Source organism: Furipterus horrens, unplaced genomic scaffold (genome assembly GCF_987537825.1).
Source record: "Furipterus horrens unplaced genomic scaffold, mFurHor1.1.pri manual_scaffold_5, whole genome shotgun sequence".
In the NCBI taxonomy this organism is placed as follows: domain Eukaryota; kingdom Metazoa; phylum Chordata; class Mammalia; order Chiroptera; family Furipteridae; genus Furipterus; species Furipterus horrens.
In genome coordinates, this window is record NW_028327175.1 from 25,407,202 (window position 1) to 25,421,668 (window position 14,467).

The 14,467-nt window shown below is 38.3% G+C and overlaps 1 protein-coding gene across 1 annotated transcript in view; it reads left to right on the forward strand.

Moving 5' to 3' along the window:
* Positions 1–14,467, forward strand: part of DNAH5 (dynein axonemal heavy chain 5) — a 214,577-nt gene that overhangs the window by 85,047 nt on the left and 115,063 nt on the right. Inside the window, exons 35-42 of the mRNA XM_090279309.1 lie at positions 1,155–1,367; positions 2,106–2,330; positions 4,057–4,229; positions 7,980–8,158; positions 8,522–8,709; positions 9,032–9,226; positions 12,518–12,652; positions 13,477–13,584. Coding sequence (XP_090135435.1) covers positions 1,155–1,367; positions 2,106–2,330; positions 4,057–4,229; positions 7,980–8,158; positions 8,522–8,709; positions 9,032–9,226; positions 12,518–12,652; positions 13,477–13,584 — 1,416 coding nt within the window. The remainder of the gene's footprint in view (positions 1–1,154; positions 1,368–2,105; positions 2,331–4,056; positions 4,230–7,979; positions 8,159–8,521; positions 8,710–9,031; positions 9,227–12,517; positions 12,653–13,476; positions 13,585–14,467) is intronic.

The window sequence follows — 14,467 nt, forward strand, 5'->3', positions numbered from 1 at the left end:
GGGGATTGAATTATGCAGGAAGTGCTTTTTGATGTTCAAATCCTTCTGCTATAGCACTAAAACTACATGGTGCTTGGTGAAACTTCTCACTCTCCCATTGTACATTGAAGATCATTTAAATTTTCTCATTTTTAGCCTCTGTTTGTAGCAATTACTTCTTAAAGTAGCATTGGTTTTTTTTAATTCTGCCATAATGTATGTACAACTAGTGGCAGATCCTCTCATTTTGTGGGTCCTAAATCTTATAAAATTATAAATACCAATTTATATCAGAACCTTGGAATGTGTCCATGTAAGTGAAAGACCCTGAAATTGAAGACTCTTTGGCTTCATTGATACTGTTCAAAATCTGAGATTCAGGATTCTGTTCTAAATCTGAGATCAAGGGGACAATATTTCACTTACAAAAGAAGAGCAACAATACACATTCACAGTTACTCTATAGTTTACATTATTTTTTAAATTGGCATGAACAAGCAAAGGAGTGGGTAGGGAAGTAGGGAAGGCATGATTTTTAATGACTAATTTTAGGCAAGAGATTTAGTCTCAGAGACATGTCCTCCAAGATTGCATGATCAGTGAATGGCAGAGGACCATTTGAACATGTATTTTAGAACCCCAAATACCATGCTATAGTCATTATGCCACACTACAAGGAAAGTACAGTGAAATGACCAGATTAGGAGCTGGGTTTGAATTAGAAGACATTGTGAACAACCAAGAGCTCCCATAAGAAGCACACTGTGTAGTGCAGAACTGGAGTTACCTTGTAAGGTGTTTGCATTGATCATATTGGCCAGGACATTGCTAACGTCAACTTGATAAACTTGTGTGGATGACAGGCTCTCAGAGAGTTTCATTTCGTTTAGGGAAACTAGAGATTTTTGATGAGATCATGTTTGTATTGAATATTTCTTTTAGAAAACAAGCTTTTCCCTCTGAAGTATAGACTACTTAGAATTGATTTAGTATTCCCTTCTGGCTTTCATGAATGACTTATTTTTTACTGTTTTGAAATAGATTTTATATCATACTTTGACTTCTATGTTATAATCTGTAGCTTAGCCTCTGTCAGAAGGATAACATTGGCACAAGGGCAATGGAGGAATTTATTCTTTATATGAATATAGCTATTTTTTTGATTTCTAACATAGATCTATGATCGCATTCTGTCAATTTCCTCTCGAGAGGGAGAGACGATTGAACTGGATAAACCTGTGATGGCAGAGGGCAATGTGGAAGTTTGGCTTAATTCTCTCTTGGAGGAATCTCACTCCTCATTACATCATGTGATTCGCCAGGCAGCAGAAAATATTCAAGAGACAGATTTCCAGCTGATTGAATTTCTTTCTTCCTTCCCTGCTCAGGTCAGTGTATTGAAATTGGAAAGTATTTTTTACAGAATAGTCATTTTGGAGCTCATAAATTCTCTCTTGTAAACTACACAGCTGACTTCTATTTAGCTCTGGACCAATATTAAGATTTTTGTAAGGATTTTCTGAGTATAGATAAGCTTAAAGATTTCACCTACAGATTATTTGGTTATACACACACACACACACACACACACACACAGATATACATACATAAATGTGTTGTAGAGATATTTGATATATTTTGTTTAATTTAAAAGTTTTTCTTATGGAATCTCTTTAGTACAAAAAAATGATAAAAATATATTGAGTGTATCCTTTGCCAGAAAAATGAGAACTCTGTTTCAGCATTAAACTACAGAAAACAGTATTTTCTTAGTCATTGTGATCAATGGAGATTTTGCAAGTATCTACTGCCTGTAAACCCTATGTTAGTTTGGGAAAAGCAGGTTTAAGACATATGCTTTCCCTGTCAGTACCTTAAAAACTAGCTAGGGAGAAATATGAATTCAGCAATCAATGACTTAAAACTGTAAGAAACAATTTGTAGATACATTATTTTCAGGTAAACAATATGAATAGTGTTTTCCTAAATCTCGATATAACATATCTAGTTGATATAGTGAAGGATAACATATTTGCATAATAACCACAACTATTCACTACATTGTAATTTCTATTTAAATACATACTTATGCCATATGCACTCATGAAGCCCTTTTATTTTCTAAGGTTGGATTATTAGGAATTCAGATGATATGGACACGGGATTCAGAAGAAGCCCTTAGGAATGCCAAGTGTGATAAAAAAATTATGCAGAAAACCAATCAGTCCTTCTTGGAGCTGCTGAATACATTGATTGACATGACAACCAAAGATCTGAGTTCCATGGAACGAATTAAATATGAGACTTTGATCACTATTCATGTGCACCAAAGGGATATCTTTGACAACCTGGTAAATGCTTTGTAAATGCTGTGCTGTATACAGAAAAGCACATACTAGTTACTCTCTGTGATTACTCACTGGAATTAGTTTGAATGAATTCAGTGAAAAGGTTAAATTCAGGCAAAGGATCATTTTCACGATGAGAACTTGTTTGTCAGATTTTCTTTTGTATTTAGCTGCAATTTCAGTCATATTCCAATAATTCCTGCTCTGATGTTATTGAGGCAATTAGACTTTATTTTAAAATTTGTTATGTGATTATTTTAAATACCAAAATGTCATGTAGCATCCTGAAAGCATTCATTTGTCTTGTGCACCTTTTAGATATTAGTTGAAGATTACTAGTTTCTTGCTACAGAATTAAAAAGTAATTTCGCTAGCGGAGTCACTTAGTACTTCCTGCAAGGCTTTTAATAAATCATATCTTTAACAAGTTTTGCTATATTTTATCTCATTGACCACAAATAGTCTTTTGTAAGGTAGTTTGTGACATTCAGATGTCATGCAGATTTTTGCCTTTGAAAGAGAACAGTGAGCAACACGGGAAAAATTGAGACAACTGTAATTGAACAACAATAAAAAAAGAGAGAGAGAGAACAAGGGCGGAAAAGAGTTTAGTAGCTGTTGAAAATAGGAAATGTGGAAAGAAAAGAAATTTGTCCTCTACTATAAAATAGGACATTAGATAAGAGGCAAGAAGCTCTTACCTTCATAATAATTTTCTGGATCGTGTCTCACCCCATTATGTAAAGAAGATTATGAAAGATTGGTTCTGATATAATGGGAATAAAGGCAGCACATTCAAGCTGTTGTGTGGTAATCTTCCCTCTTAATATTTAAGTACCTTCTTTGCCTCTCTGAGAAATAAAGGGCTCAGGGTAATTTTAATTTTTTTTTTATCCTTACCTAAGGACATTTTTTTCTTGCTTCTTAGAGAGAGAGAAAGAGAGAGAGAGAAAGATCAATGTGAGAGAGAAACATTGGTTGCTTGCCTCCCATATTCACCGAGAGCGGGGATTGTACGCACTCAAACTGGGGAGCAAACCTGCAACCTAGATGTGTGCCCCAAGTGGGAATCAAACTCGCATCCTCTCGGTTATGTGATGGCACTCCAACCAACTGAGCCATACAGACGAGGGCTAGGGTAATTTTAGATTTCTTATTTGTCAAGGAAAAGATTAAAGTGGCTTAAAATTTTGGTTAAAAAAATTCAGACAAAAGTATTGCTGAGCAAAAACCTGCCATTAGGTTTAGAAATTTTGGCTCTCTGCAAATACCAGGAAAAATAATTAATGGACTTAAATAAAACCAACAATGTATTTTGTCATAATCACAACAGATGCCTTTTTTCTTGTGAGATTATTTAGTTCTGTCTTTGAATGCCAAAAGGTGTTTTTCATACTCTGTATTTCATGGTAAGAACAGTGGTATCAGGCATTTAAGGGTGAAATTTAAGAAATGAATATCTTATTATTAAAATATATCATGCTGTTTAAATTGGAGAGCTTAATGAGAGTGAGAGGTTTCTCTTGAATTTTCCTATACCCATGTCTTCTAAAGTGTCTTTTGTTGATCGATAGAGGAATAGATTGGATGACAATGGGTTGACATCTCCTAACTAGTTGGGTAGTCTTTGAGTTCCATTTACTTCACATTATCATATTTGGGAATGCTAATATGTGCATTTAATAAATAGTTCTCATCCCAGTTTTAACCTGTAGGTTTTGCATTTCAGTGTCACATGCATATCAAGAGCCCCACGGACTTTGAATGGCTGAAACAGTGCAGATTTTATTTTAATGAAGATGCTGACAAGATGATGATCCACATCACAGATGTGGCTTTCATATACCAGAATGAATTTCTAGGTTGCACTGACAGGCTTGTCATAACTCCACTCACAGACAGGTAATGGAAGGATTCTGTGATTCCACAACCTCTTTCCCCTGCCCCCTGACATTTTTATTCTCAGGAGTTGCTCAGGGGATTTCTGCTTAACGTCTCTTTAGGGATTGTAAGCTCTTTTATTGCAAAGTCTTTGAAATTCAGTATTCTTAGCTGTACATGGGTGTCTTCACATGGGGTTTAGGTTTGTGTTTGAAATGGATTTTGCTTCCTTTGCCTTCAGTCTTATAGAGGCAAAGTTTAAATGACCTCTGTAGACCTCAAAGTGGGCAAGAAAGGGAATTAATTGCCATGTGTTAATAGGTGAGGATCATATGGGCCTTTAGGGCTGCTTTGGGCACTGTGACACCAGTTGTTGTACAAAGACAATTAAGGTGGTTTTTTAGCAGGAAAGAAATTGAAAGTCAGTGCAGGTGAAAAGTGATGGTGAAGACATTGGTCTGCACATTCTGGAGTTCTTAGTTCTGTTCTCTGCCTGTTATTTACCAGCTGTGTTATCCAGAGCTGCCATATGGGTTCCCTGGACTCGGTTTCCTTATCTGTAAGATGAACTAGGCTATCTCCAAGGGCCCTTCCATGGCTAACATTCTGTAATTCACTGAGTCTAATTTGAACTTGGTGGCATCAGCCACTTGTGTATGCTCTGTTCAGGGATGCACTGAATACTTATTTTGGATCCAGTGGTTGTGCATTAAAATCAATAATGTGGCTAAGTAGAAGCTGAAGTGGAATATCAGCCATTTTCACAGAATGTATCTCTGGGCTATTAGATTGTAAATATTATCCAACAAAATATAAATGTTTGATGTAGTAGCACTGTCATCGGCTAGATTGCGTCTTCTGTTCATTTATGATACTAAATGAAATGCTCACTTTCAACTGAGAGTGAAGGATTAGTAAGAGATTTGATTGTGCATCATTTTCCTTAAGATGCATGCACTAATTTCACGTCTCCTCCCTCTTCAAACCTCCAGCACTTTTTTCCCCTTCTCCTTCTCTGCCAAAGGCCTCGGTTCCCCATTTTATTGAGAAGATAGATGCCGTCACAGGAGAGAACATGTCCTTGCTTCTCTCTATCATGTCTTCTGACCAAGGTGCCTGTCCTCATGCCGCCAGCTTTCTGTCCTGGTTCCTGGATACAGCTTGTGTGCTGCCATCCAAAACCCACAATTCAGATTGATGGTTATTTCCTCTCTGGGAGCATCACTGATTTTCAATTCCTCCTTCATCATTCTCATCAACCTATAAACATGCCGTCTTTGCTTCTAGAAAGATAATTCTACTTTGAACCCTCCAGTTTCCTTAGCATTTTTGTGCTCCCATCAAACACCTGGTGCAGGTGCCATTGTTGCCTTGGGAGGAGTCCCAGCATTTGAGAATCAATGCTGTTTAAGAGTAGGAGCCAAAAACACTTGTCTCTATGTGATGAAGTGCATCTAGAGTGAGATGAATACTTAATACTAATGTTGCTGATGGGTTTGGCTAAATTGTGTGTTACTGAGATCTGGGTCGTAGGGTGGATCATTGTTCATTTGGCAATGAGGTCACTTTCTTCACCTCTAATTCTAATAGCTGTTGGGATGGGAGCAACCAGATGAGAGTGAGTGACTGGTTGGATTGGCACAAGCGATTTATTCAACAAGTGTTCGTAGAGTACTAGGTTCCAGGGTTTAGGCAAGTAGCTGGGGGTGCAAGTGTGCACCAAACCTGGTTTCTGATGGCAGAGAACTCATAGCAGTCTGGTGGGGAGGAAGAAAATGCTAACAGTGCTGCGCAAGGACCACTAAATCATATAAAATTTCAAATCCTATTTATGAATGATGACATTTTTGAAAGCAGCAGACTCTGGAAAGGAAGGCAGAGGTCCACGTACATGTAGGATGTTCTAGGGAGAGTCATCGGCAGCCGTCCATCTCGGGAGACGATGGTGTAGCTTCTTAAGAGTCTATCTGCACCGCCGAGAATGGTTGTGCAGTCCGACTCGGGAGTGACACGGTATCTGTCTCCTCCCGAGTTGAATCGACATCTTACGATGACGCTGGAGTGTCCTCTCCAGTGAAGCTGAAGCTACAGAGCCTGGGCAGGGTGATATGGAGGGTCTGCTGTTGCCCATGCAGCAGAACCCCCCTCTCTTCGCAGCTGAAGGGTCCAAGGGAAAGACGGAGTCAATACAGCTTGGCTTCAGGTGCGCCGCAGGAGTTGCCGGTGTTGACTACAACGTCAAACCGCCTTAGGGACTCCGGCTCCGGATTTTCTGTCGGGGTTTACTCCCTTAGCCTTTCCCCTGAAGAGGTATGCCGCAAGGCAGCGGAGGTTTTTTGGAGTCAGAGTTTTCCTTCTCTGATGTGCCCTGACTGGAAGATCGAACCAGCGACACTTAGCTCGCAGGCCGACGCTCAATCCACTGAGCCAAACCAGCCAGGGCATAGGGGAGAGTCGTCGTCGTTGTCGGCAGCCGTCCGTCTCGAGAGACGATGGTGTAGCTTCTTAAGAGTCTATCTGCACCGCCGAGAATGGCTGTGCAGTCCGACTCGGGAGTGACATGGTATCTGTCTCCTCCCGTGTTGAATCGACATCATGCGATGACGCTGAAGCTACAGAGCCTGGGCAGGGTAATATGGAGGGTCTGCTGTTGCCCATGCAGCAGACCCCCCCTCTCTTCGCAGCTGAAGGGTCCAAGGGAAAGACGGAGTCAATACAGCTTGGCTTCAGGTGCGCCGCAGGAGTTGCCGGTGTTGACTACAACGTCAAACCGCCTTAGGGACTCCGGCTCCGGATTTTCTGTCGGGGTTTACTCCCTTAGCCTTTCCCCTGAGGAGGTATGCCGCAAGGCAGCGGAGGTTTTTTGGAGTCAGAGTTTTCCTTCTCTGATAGGGGAGAGTATGTACATGTATATAAACATATACAAATACATGGACAGATCTGTGCTTGTCTCTGGAGGGCATGTCTTTGAAATTTATCCCTTAGTATATACTCCCAGAAATGGATTTAAGATGTAATTATTTAGCAATGTGTGATTTAAATCTCATGGGACCATTGGCCCCCTACTACATCAGATTATAAACTCCCAGATTCCAAAAAGGATTGATCTACTTTAATGGTTCTCAGTCTGTTTCCTAGAATACTATTTTTTAGATGTACTATTTTTTAGATGTGGTAGATCTCTGTGAAGAAGTTGCAAAATTGGTTTTGGAATTGCTGTGTACTGTTTTTCATACTTGGTAACTCTCAATATATAGTAACATAGAACTGGAGGCACAGAATCATGGAACAGACTGGTGGCTGTAAGAAGGGAGGGGGTATGTGGGGACTGATTCAAATAAGGTGAAGGGATCAGTCAAAGGACATATATGAAGGACCCATGGACATGGGCAATGGGGTGGGGATTGAGTATGGAAGTGGGGGCAGGCTGGGTGGAGGGGGGCAAAAGGGGAAAATTTGGGCAGCTGTAATAGCGTAAACAATAAAATATTAAAAAAATAAAACCCAAGTATTAATCTTAAAAATGGCTGTTTAACCTTTTTAAGTATTTTCAAATTTATTTGGCCATACACCACCCCCTCCTTTTCCTCAATATTCATAAAGATAAGTATATTTTAGAATGCAGTTTTGGAAATGTTATGTAGGGACAGTGGTCTGGATCTTTGGTTTTTAAATCTTGTGTGGGCTTCATTTCACTGTGATGCTTCAGAAGTATGTTCTAGATGCTGGAGCTTTGGTTCTAGTGATGTCTCTCTCTCTCTCTCTCCCAAGGTGTTATATCACTTTGGCTCAAGCTCTGGGCATGAGTATGGGAGGAGCACCTGCTGGACCTGCAGGAACTGGCAAAACAGAAACTACCAAAGATATGGGACGATGTCTTGGAAAATATGTTGTGGTTTTCAATTGTTCGGACCAGATGGATTTCCGAGGGCTTGGACGGATTTTTAAAGGTGAAGGTTATGGTTTTTTTTTTTTTTTTTTTTTTTTTATTTGTTGAGAAATTTCAGTTAAGGTGAAATATCTTGTTAAGATTTATTTTTCATTAATTGGCTACATGTTGGGCAACTTTTTGGATGGATCAAAGGTCAGTGTCACTGGCCTTTTGTCACGTTTCTTTATCACCACAGGTTGGATGTTCACAGGTAAAGTACATGATGTGAGCTGTTCTGGGGCACTCATGCATCATCTATTTGCTCCACTTTATTTTTTAACCAGCCTATCTCTGGCTTGTGTTGGCAGCTGTGTAATGTCCTTTTCCTTGGCTTTCCAAAATTAGGTATTAACTGAATTTTTCATTTTATTTCCTTTCTAAGGACTGGCACAATCTGGATCCTGGGGTTGTTTTGATGAATTTAACCGTATTGATCTACCAGTTCTCTCAGTTGCAGCCCAGCAAATTTCCATTATTTTAACATGTAAAAAGGAGCATAAAAAATCTTTTATTTTTACTGATGGAGATAAAGTGACCATGAACCCTGAATTTGGACTTTTTCTGACCATGGTAAGGGAGAGCTACTGAATTTCTGCCTCTTAACACAGTTTTCGTACATCTTCTCGGTCACCTGTCACCCACTTCCTAGGAATGGCAATTGGGATTGTAATTTTCACTTTAGTTCGAAAGCCTTTGGTGTTAAACAAAGTTCATTTTAGTAACTAACCACTTAATCTGTTCAGTGAAAAGGAGAGGGAGATAGCTAAATGGGTTCTCTGGTTGTCATTCCAGATTTGCGGTGTGTACATAAGGAATCTTTTAATGTCATGCTGATGTGTGCTTGTTACCCCATGATCATATCTCATTCATCCTTGGGTTTTATTTTGTGTAGAATCCTGGCTATGCTGGGCGTCAGGAACTCCCTGAAAACTTGAAGATTAACTTCCGCTCTGTGGCCATGATGGTCCCTGACCGTCAGATTATCATAAGGGTGAAGCTGGCTAGCTGTGGCTTCATTGACAACATTGTTTTGGCCAGGAAGTTTTTCACACTCTACAAGCTATGTGAAGAGCAGCTTTCTAAGCAGGTGTGACATTCTGAAGGTTTCTATGTCCTTATGCATGTTTCACTTTTCTACTCAGTGAAATTCTTTCATTTTGAAAAATTGTAGACTGGGGTTGTTGACAGATACTTTATTGATATAAGGTAGAAAGTTGTATCATTACAAATATAATTTTATATGCATAGTCTTATTAAGAAGTACATTTAAAGAAATTGATGTTTACAGCATAGAAATGAAGTGAATACTATCTGGAATGATTTAAGAGCCAAAGCATTATGGATATTAATATTTTCTCTTCATCCCACCTATATATTTATCACAATATATGTTTGGTATGCTCATCATTTTCAGGAGTCTCTCAGTCATTCACTCTTCTCATTTTCATGCTCATTCAAGTATTTGGCCAAGCATTGCTGTTTGTCTTGCTTATCTGCTGTAACTTCCTTGCCGATTTCCTACACTGTTTAGAGTAGCAAGTTCTGACTTCATGGGATTCCAGAGTTGAGAGGCACAACATTAATCATTTATTACTTCTATATTAGTTATCTATTGCTGTGTAATAATGTGACCAGAAAATTACTAACTCAAAAACAATACATATTTATTGACCCACAATTTCTGTGGGTCAGGTGACCTGCCACAACTTAGTTGGGTCCTCTGTTTTGAGTCTAACAAGGCTGCAGTCAGGTGTTGACTGGGGCTGTGTTTTCATCTGACGCTTGACTGGGGAAAGATCTACTCCCAAGCTCACTCATGTTGTTCGCAGAATTCTTTTTCTTGAGGTTTTAAAATGGAGGGATTTAGTTTCTTTCTGAACTATCAGTGGGAGGAGGCCACGTTAAGTTCCCACAAAGCTGGGTGCCATCCTTTGCTACCTGGCTTTCTCCAACATGGGCACTTTCTCAAAGTCAGCAAGGGAAAAAGATTCCAGAAGATGAGTGCTACAATCTTGTATTAGTCAGGATTCTTCATAGCCAGAGGACCAGTAAGGGTGTGTGTGTTTGTGTGTGTGTAAAGAAATTTATAGTAAGATATTGCCTCACACAGTTATGGAAGCTGGGAAATCTCATGATATACCATATACAAGCTGGAGACCCAGGAAAGCTGGAGGTATAGTTTGAAGGGTTGATGTTATAAATTTTAGTCCGAGTCTGAAGTCTGGAAAGCTAGGAGTACTGGAGGCAGGAGATCAATATCCCAGCAAAGTAATCAGGTAGAGAGGGCGAATCCAACCTTTTTCCCATCCTCAATGATTTGGATGGTGCCACCCACATTGGGAAGGGCCATCTGCTTTACTTGGTCCATCAATTCAAATGTTAATCTCTTTCAGAAACACCCTCACCAGAAATAATGTTTAATCAGTTTTATGAGCATTTCAGGGCCCGGTCAAGTTGACACAAAATTAACCATCACAAATCTTACATAATGTTACCACATAATCGTGTACATGTAACCATATAGAAACTGTCACCTTTGATGTATGCTATTGGTTAGAAGCAAATGACAGATCCTTTCTACACTCAGGGAGTAAGATTATACAAGGGTTCAGAGACCAAGAGGCAGGGACCATGTCACAAATGTCTGGAACATAGAAATAAAAGTTACTGAAAGCATATGCTAAATAATAATATATTGTAATAAACATAAAAATAAAATGTGAATAACACTCCTCACGTATATGATACTTTGAACACTCTACTCACTCTGGCCTCTGTTCTAAACTTCTTTGAATCTATTTTTTATTACTCACAGGTTCAACTAACTTACATTCTCACGCAAAAGTTCTTTCCTTGCAAATGTTTGATCACAGACAGAGTTTTCTGACTCTGGCCATTGAGTTTTTCTGGTTAGACTGACCCTATCTTTGTCACCATCATTCTTGGTTTCTTCTGCTTATTGCAGACTTTACTTTCTCATTCTTATCTTTCCTCTGTCAGAGAGATATATTTTTACTGTGTAGAAAAATTCCCACATCATTAGCTCCTGACCTCCTCTCTCAGTATTGCACTCTTTCTCTACTCCTGCAGCCCTTGCTCTGTTATTTATCCATCCTCCAAATAATTAGTACTAAATGATGCGTACCACTTCCAGTTATGTTAGCATATAATTGCTTTGGTTTTGTTTTTTGTTCTTCTATAGGTATTTTTATTGTGGTAAAAACATATAACATTAAACTCACCATCTCAATCATTTTGCATGTAGAGTTCCATAGTGTTAGGCACATCCACAAAGCTGTGAAGCAGATCTCCAGAACTTTTTCATCTTGCAACACTAAAACTTCTAGCCTCTAGTGATGACTGTTCTTTCTGTTAGTCTGCATTTGACTGCTTTGGATACCTCATATAAATGACACCATAGAGTATTTGTCTTTCTTTGCCTGTTTTATTTTACTTAGCATAATATCCTTAAGGCTCATCCGTGGTATAGTATGTGACAGGCTTTACTTCCTTTTTTATGGCTAAATAAAATTCCCATGTACGTACATACCACATTTTCTTTATCTACTCATCACTTAATCGGTATTTGGGATGCTTTCACCTCTTGGCTATTGTGAATAATGTTGCTATGCACGTGGGTGTACACGTATCTGTTTGAGACCTTGCCTTCAATTCTTTTGCATATATACCCGGAACTGGGATTACTGGATAATATGGCAGCTGTATTTTTAATTTTTCCTGAGGAACTGCCATAGTGTTCTTTGTGATTAGAACATTAATTTTTAATTATTTACTTTATATGTGCTAAAACTTGGCATGATTGAGTTTTTAAATATATATTAAGGGACTAACAAAGCTGGGGGCTTGGCTTATGATTTGTTCTTATTCACACCACCCCACCCACTCAAGTTATCCTGGAATGTAATTATTTTTCTTCCTTCTTGATACCCCTGCCTGTTTACTTATCAGTACATGTATATATGATGGTCATGACTGAGGTCTCAGTTTAATTCTGGTTCAGAATTTTAGCTTTAAGATATGAGGACATATTCTTATGGATGATTGATTAAGAAGTTCAAGGGATGTGTGTACTTCAAGAGGAAATATATTCCTTTCTCCCTGTCAAGATATATCTATTAATTCTGATTTAAGAGCTTAAAATTAATGATGGTACAGGATAGGACTCTTTTGGATATTCTCTATTTGCTCAAAAATATACTGATGAAAATATTTATTGCTTCAGTCAGTGTTTGTACAAGTTTTCTAAAGGAAATTCAGTATTTATTTATTATTGTAAACAGGTCTTCTGTCAAATTGGTATAGTTTCCATGTGTAAGTTAATATTGAAAATAAGCCTGGTGTACCTCATATCTTTTAGGTACATTATGATTTTGGTCTGCGTAACATTCTATCAGTTCTGCGAACATTGGGAGCAGCAAAAAGAGCCAACCCCACAGACACGGAGTCCACGATCGTCATGCGTGTCCTACGAGACATGAATCTTTCTAAACTGGTAAGAGTCACAGATGGAAATGTTCCACTTGCTCAAATATCAGTTCAACTAACTAAGCACAAATGAGATGTAGAAATATTTATTTAATATGCTAATTTAAGATTCCTAATTATCAGATAATGTGCTGGAGAGCATAACTTTAAATTACACATTTCCAGTTCTTTTAATGGTGACTTGTGTCTAGTCTAACATGTGCCTATGCCAGTAGAATTCAAATGGATTTAAAAAATATCCACGTGTCAGGTTTCCAAATACCTTGAATCATTTTTGTGTTTTAGAGCTAACATCTCACCTTTAAAGTCTATAGAAAATTGTATGTAAATATTACAAGTGTGTACTAATTTTGTACTCTTCATTTCATGGTAGAGACTGGGAATCAATTTTCCAGTATCAGTGGATCTGTGCACAGGGTGACAGAATGATCTATTTTTATTTCAATATGAATGTATGAACCAAATTACAATTCATGAATGTGCTACTATCTCTCATTATAAATTCTTTTTAATTTAAATTAGAAATTTTAAATAACCCCAAGTGGGCTATTTCATACATAGGAAGGTTGTCATATAGGCAATATTTAATTGCTTTCTATTTTATTTTTTCTCTTTTTCTTCCCTTTCCTCTCCTTTCCTTTTTAAAAAATAAATTTTAATTTATGGGAAGCATGAGGGAAACATTTCTTAACTTCCAAGAAGATGATATTTTACTTATTAATGGTTATGATAAAATGATCTGGGCTGTGTTAGGCATCATCAGTTTACCTGAACATTGCTATGATTGTGCCAAAAATAGTTGTTCTGATTTCCCTTTCTTTTCTTTTTGAGATTGATGAGGATGAACCATTATTTTTGAGTTTGATTGAAGATCTCTTCCCAAATATTCTTCTGGACAAGGCAGGCTACCCTGAACTGGAGGTGGCAATTAATAGACAGGTAATACACTTCATGGAGCATCAAGTACTGTGTCTGTTTCATGTGAATTTCATGGGAATAACATGGGGCTCCTGTAGCACAAATCTGTGAGTTCCAAGAACAACACCTGAGTCTGTGATTGCTGTACTATTACTATATTTTTTGCTGATCAGAGTATATTTTAATATGTTGTTGCTCATGAGTGTAGTAACTTATAAAATAAAGACATTCAACTTCAATAAAAAGTGCCATGTAATTTGCACAGTAGTGATTTCTATTTACATACAAGGATTAGTGATTAATATTTTCAGGCAATATAGTAAAACCTCAGAATGTTGAAATGTTATTGTTTGTTGGATTAGGACTTAGTTTATTGTTTTGAGAGAGGCTGTTGCACTCCAAGGGTAGAGCTCTTTCTTCCAGCTCACAACCACACGTCCGGCTGGCCCTGTGCTGGTGACACTGTTATTGATGGAAACCATCCACATCAGATTCCAAAACAAAATGTGATAGGCCAGCAGGGGCTGGCAGGGCTCAGCTGACTGCCATGCCCATGCCAGTGTGGCTCTGTCAGAGTGTCATTGGTAGCGATCTCATGTGGCTCCTCAGCTGTCTTTTTGTCCCCTTCTCATGACCACTGTGATTCCTTCCTTGGGCTCTGGGGGAATCTGTACCATCAGGTGCCTGGATTTCCCATTATACTTGGTGCAGCTTTACCTTTTTATTCTCCTAGGAATTGAATGAATTATGTAAACCTTGTGCCTCCATTGTCTTTCCTATGAAAAAGAGCTTGGAAAAAAAGTTTCATAGAAATGGTGATTAGATCATACTTATAAAATACATTTCAGTTCCTTGAAGATACTTGTAATAAAAATCAAATGTGGTAGTATTAAATAGATATTTT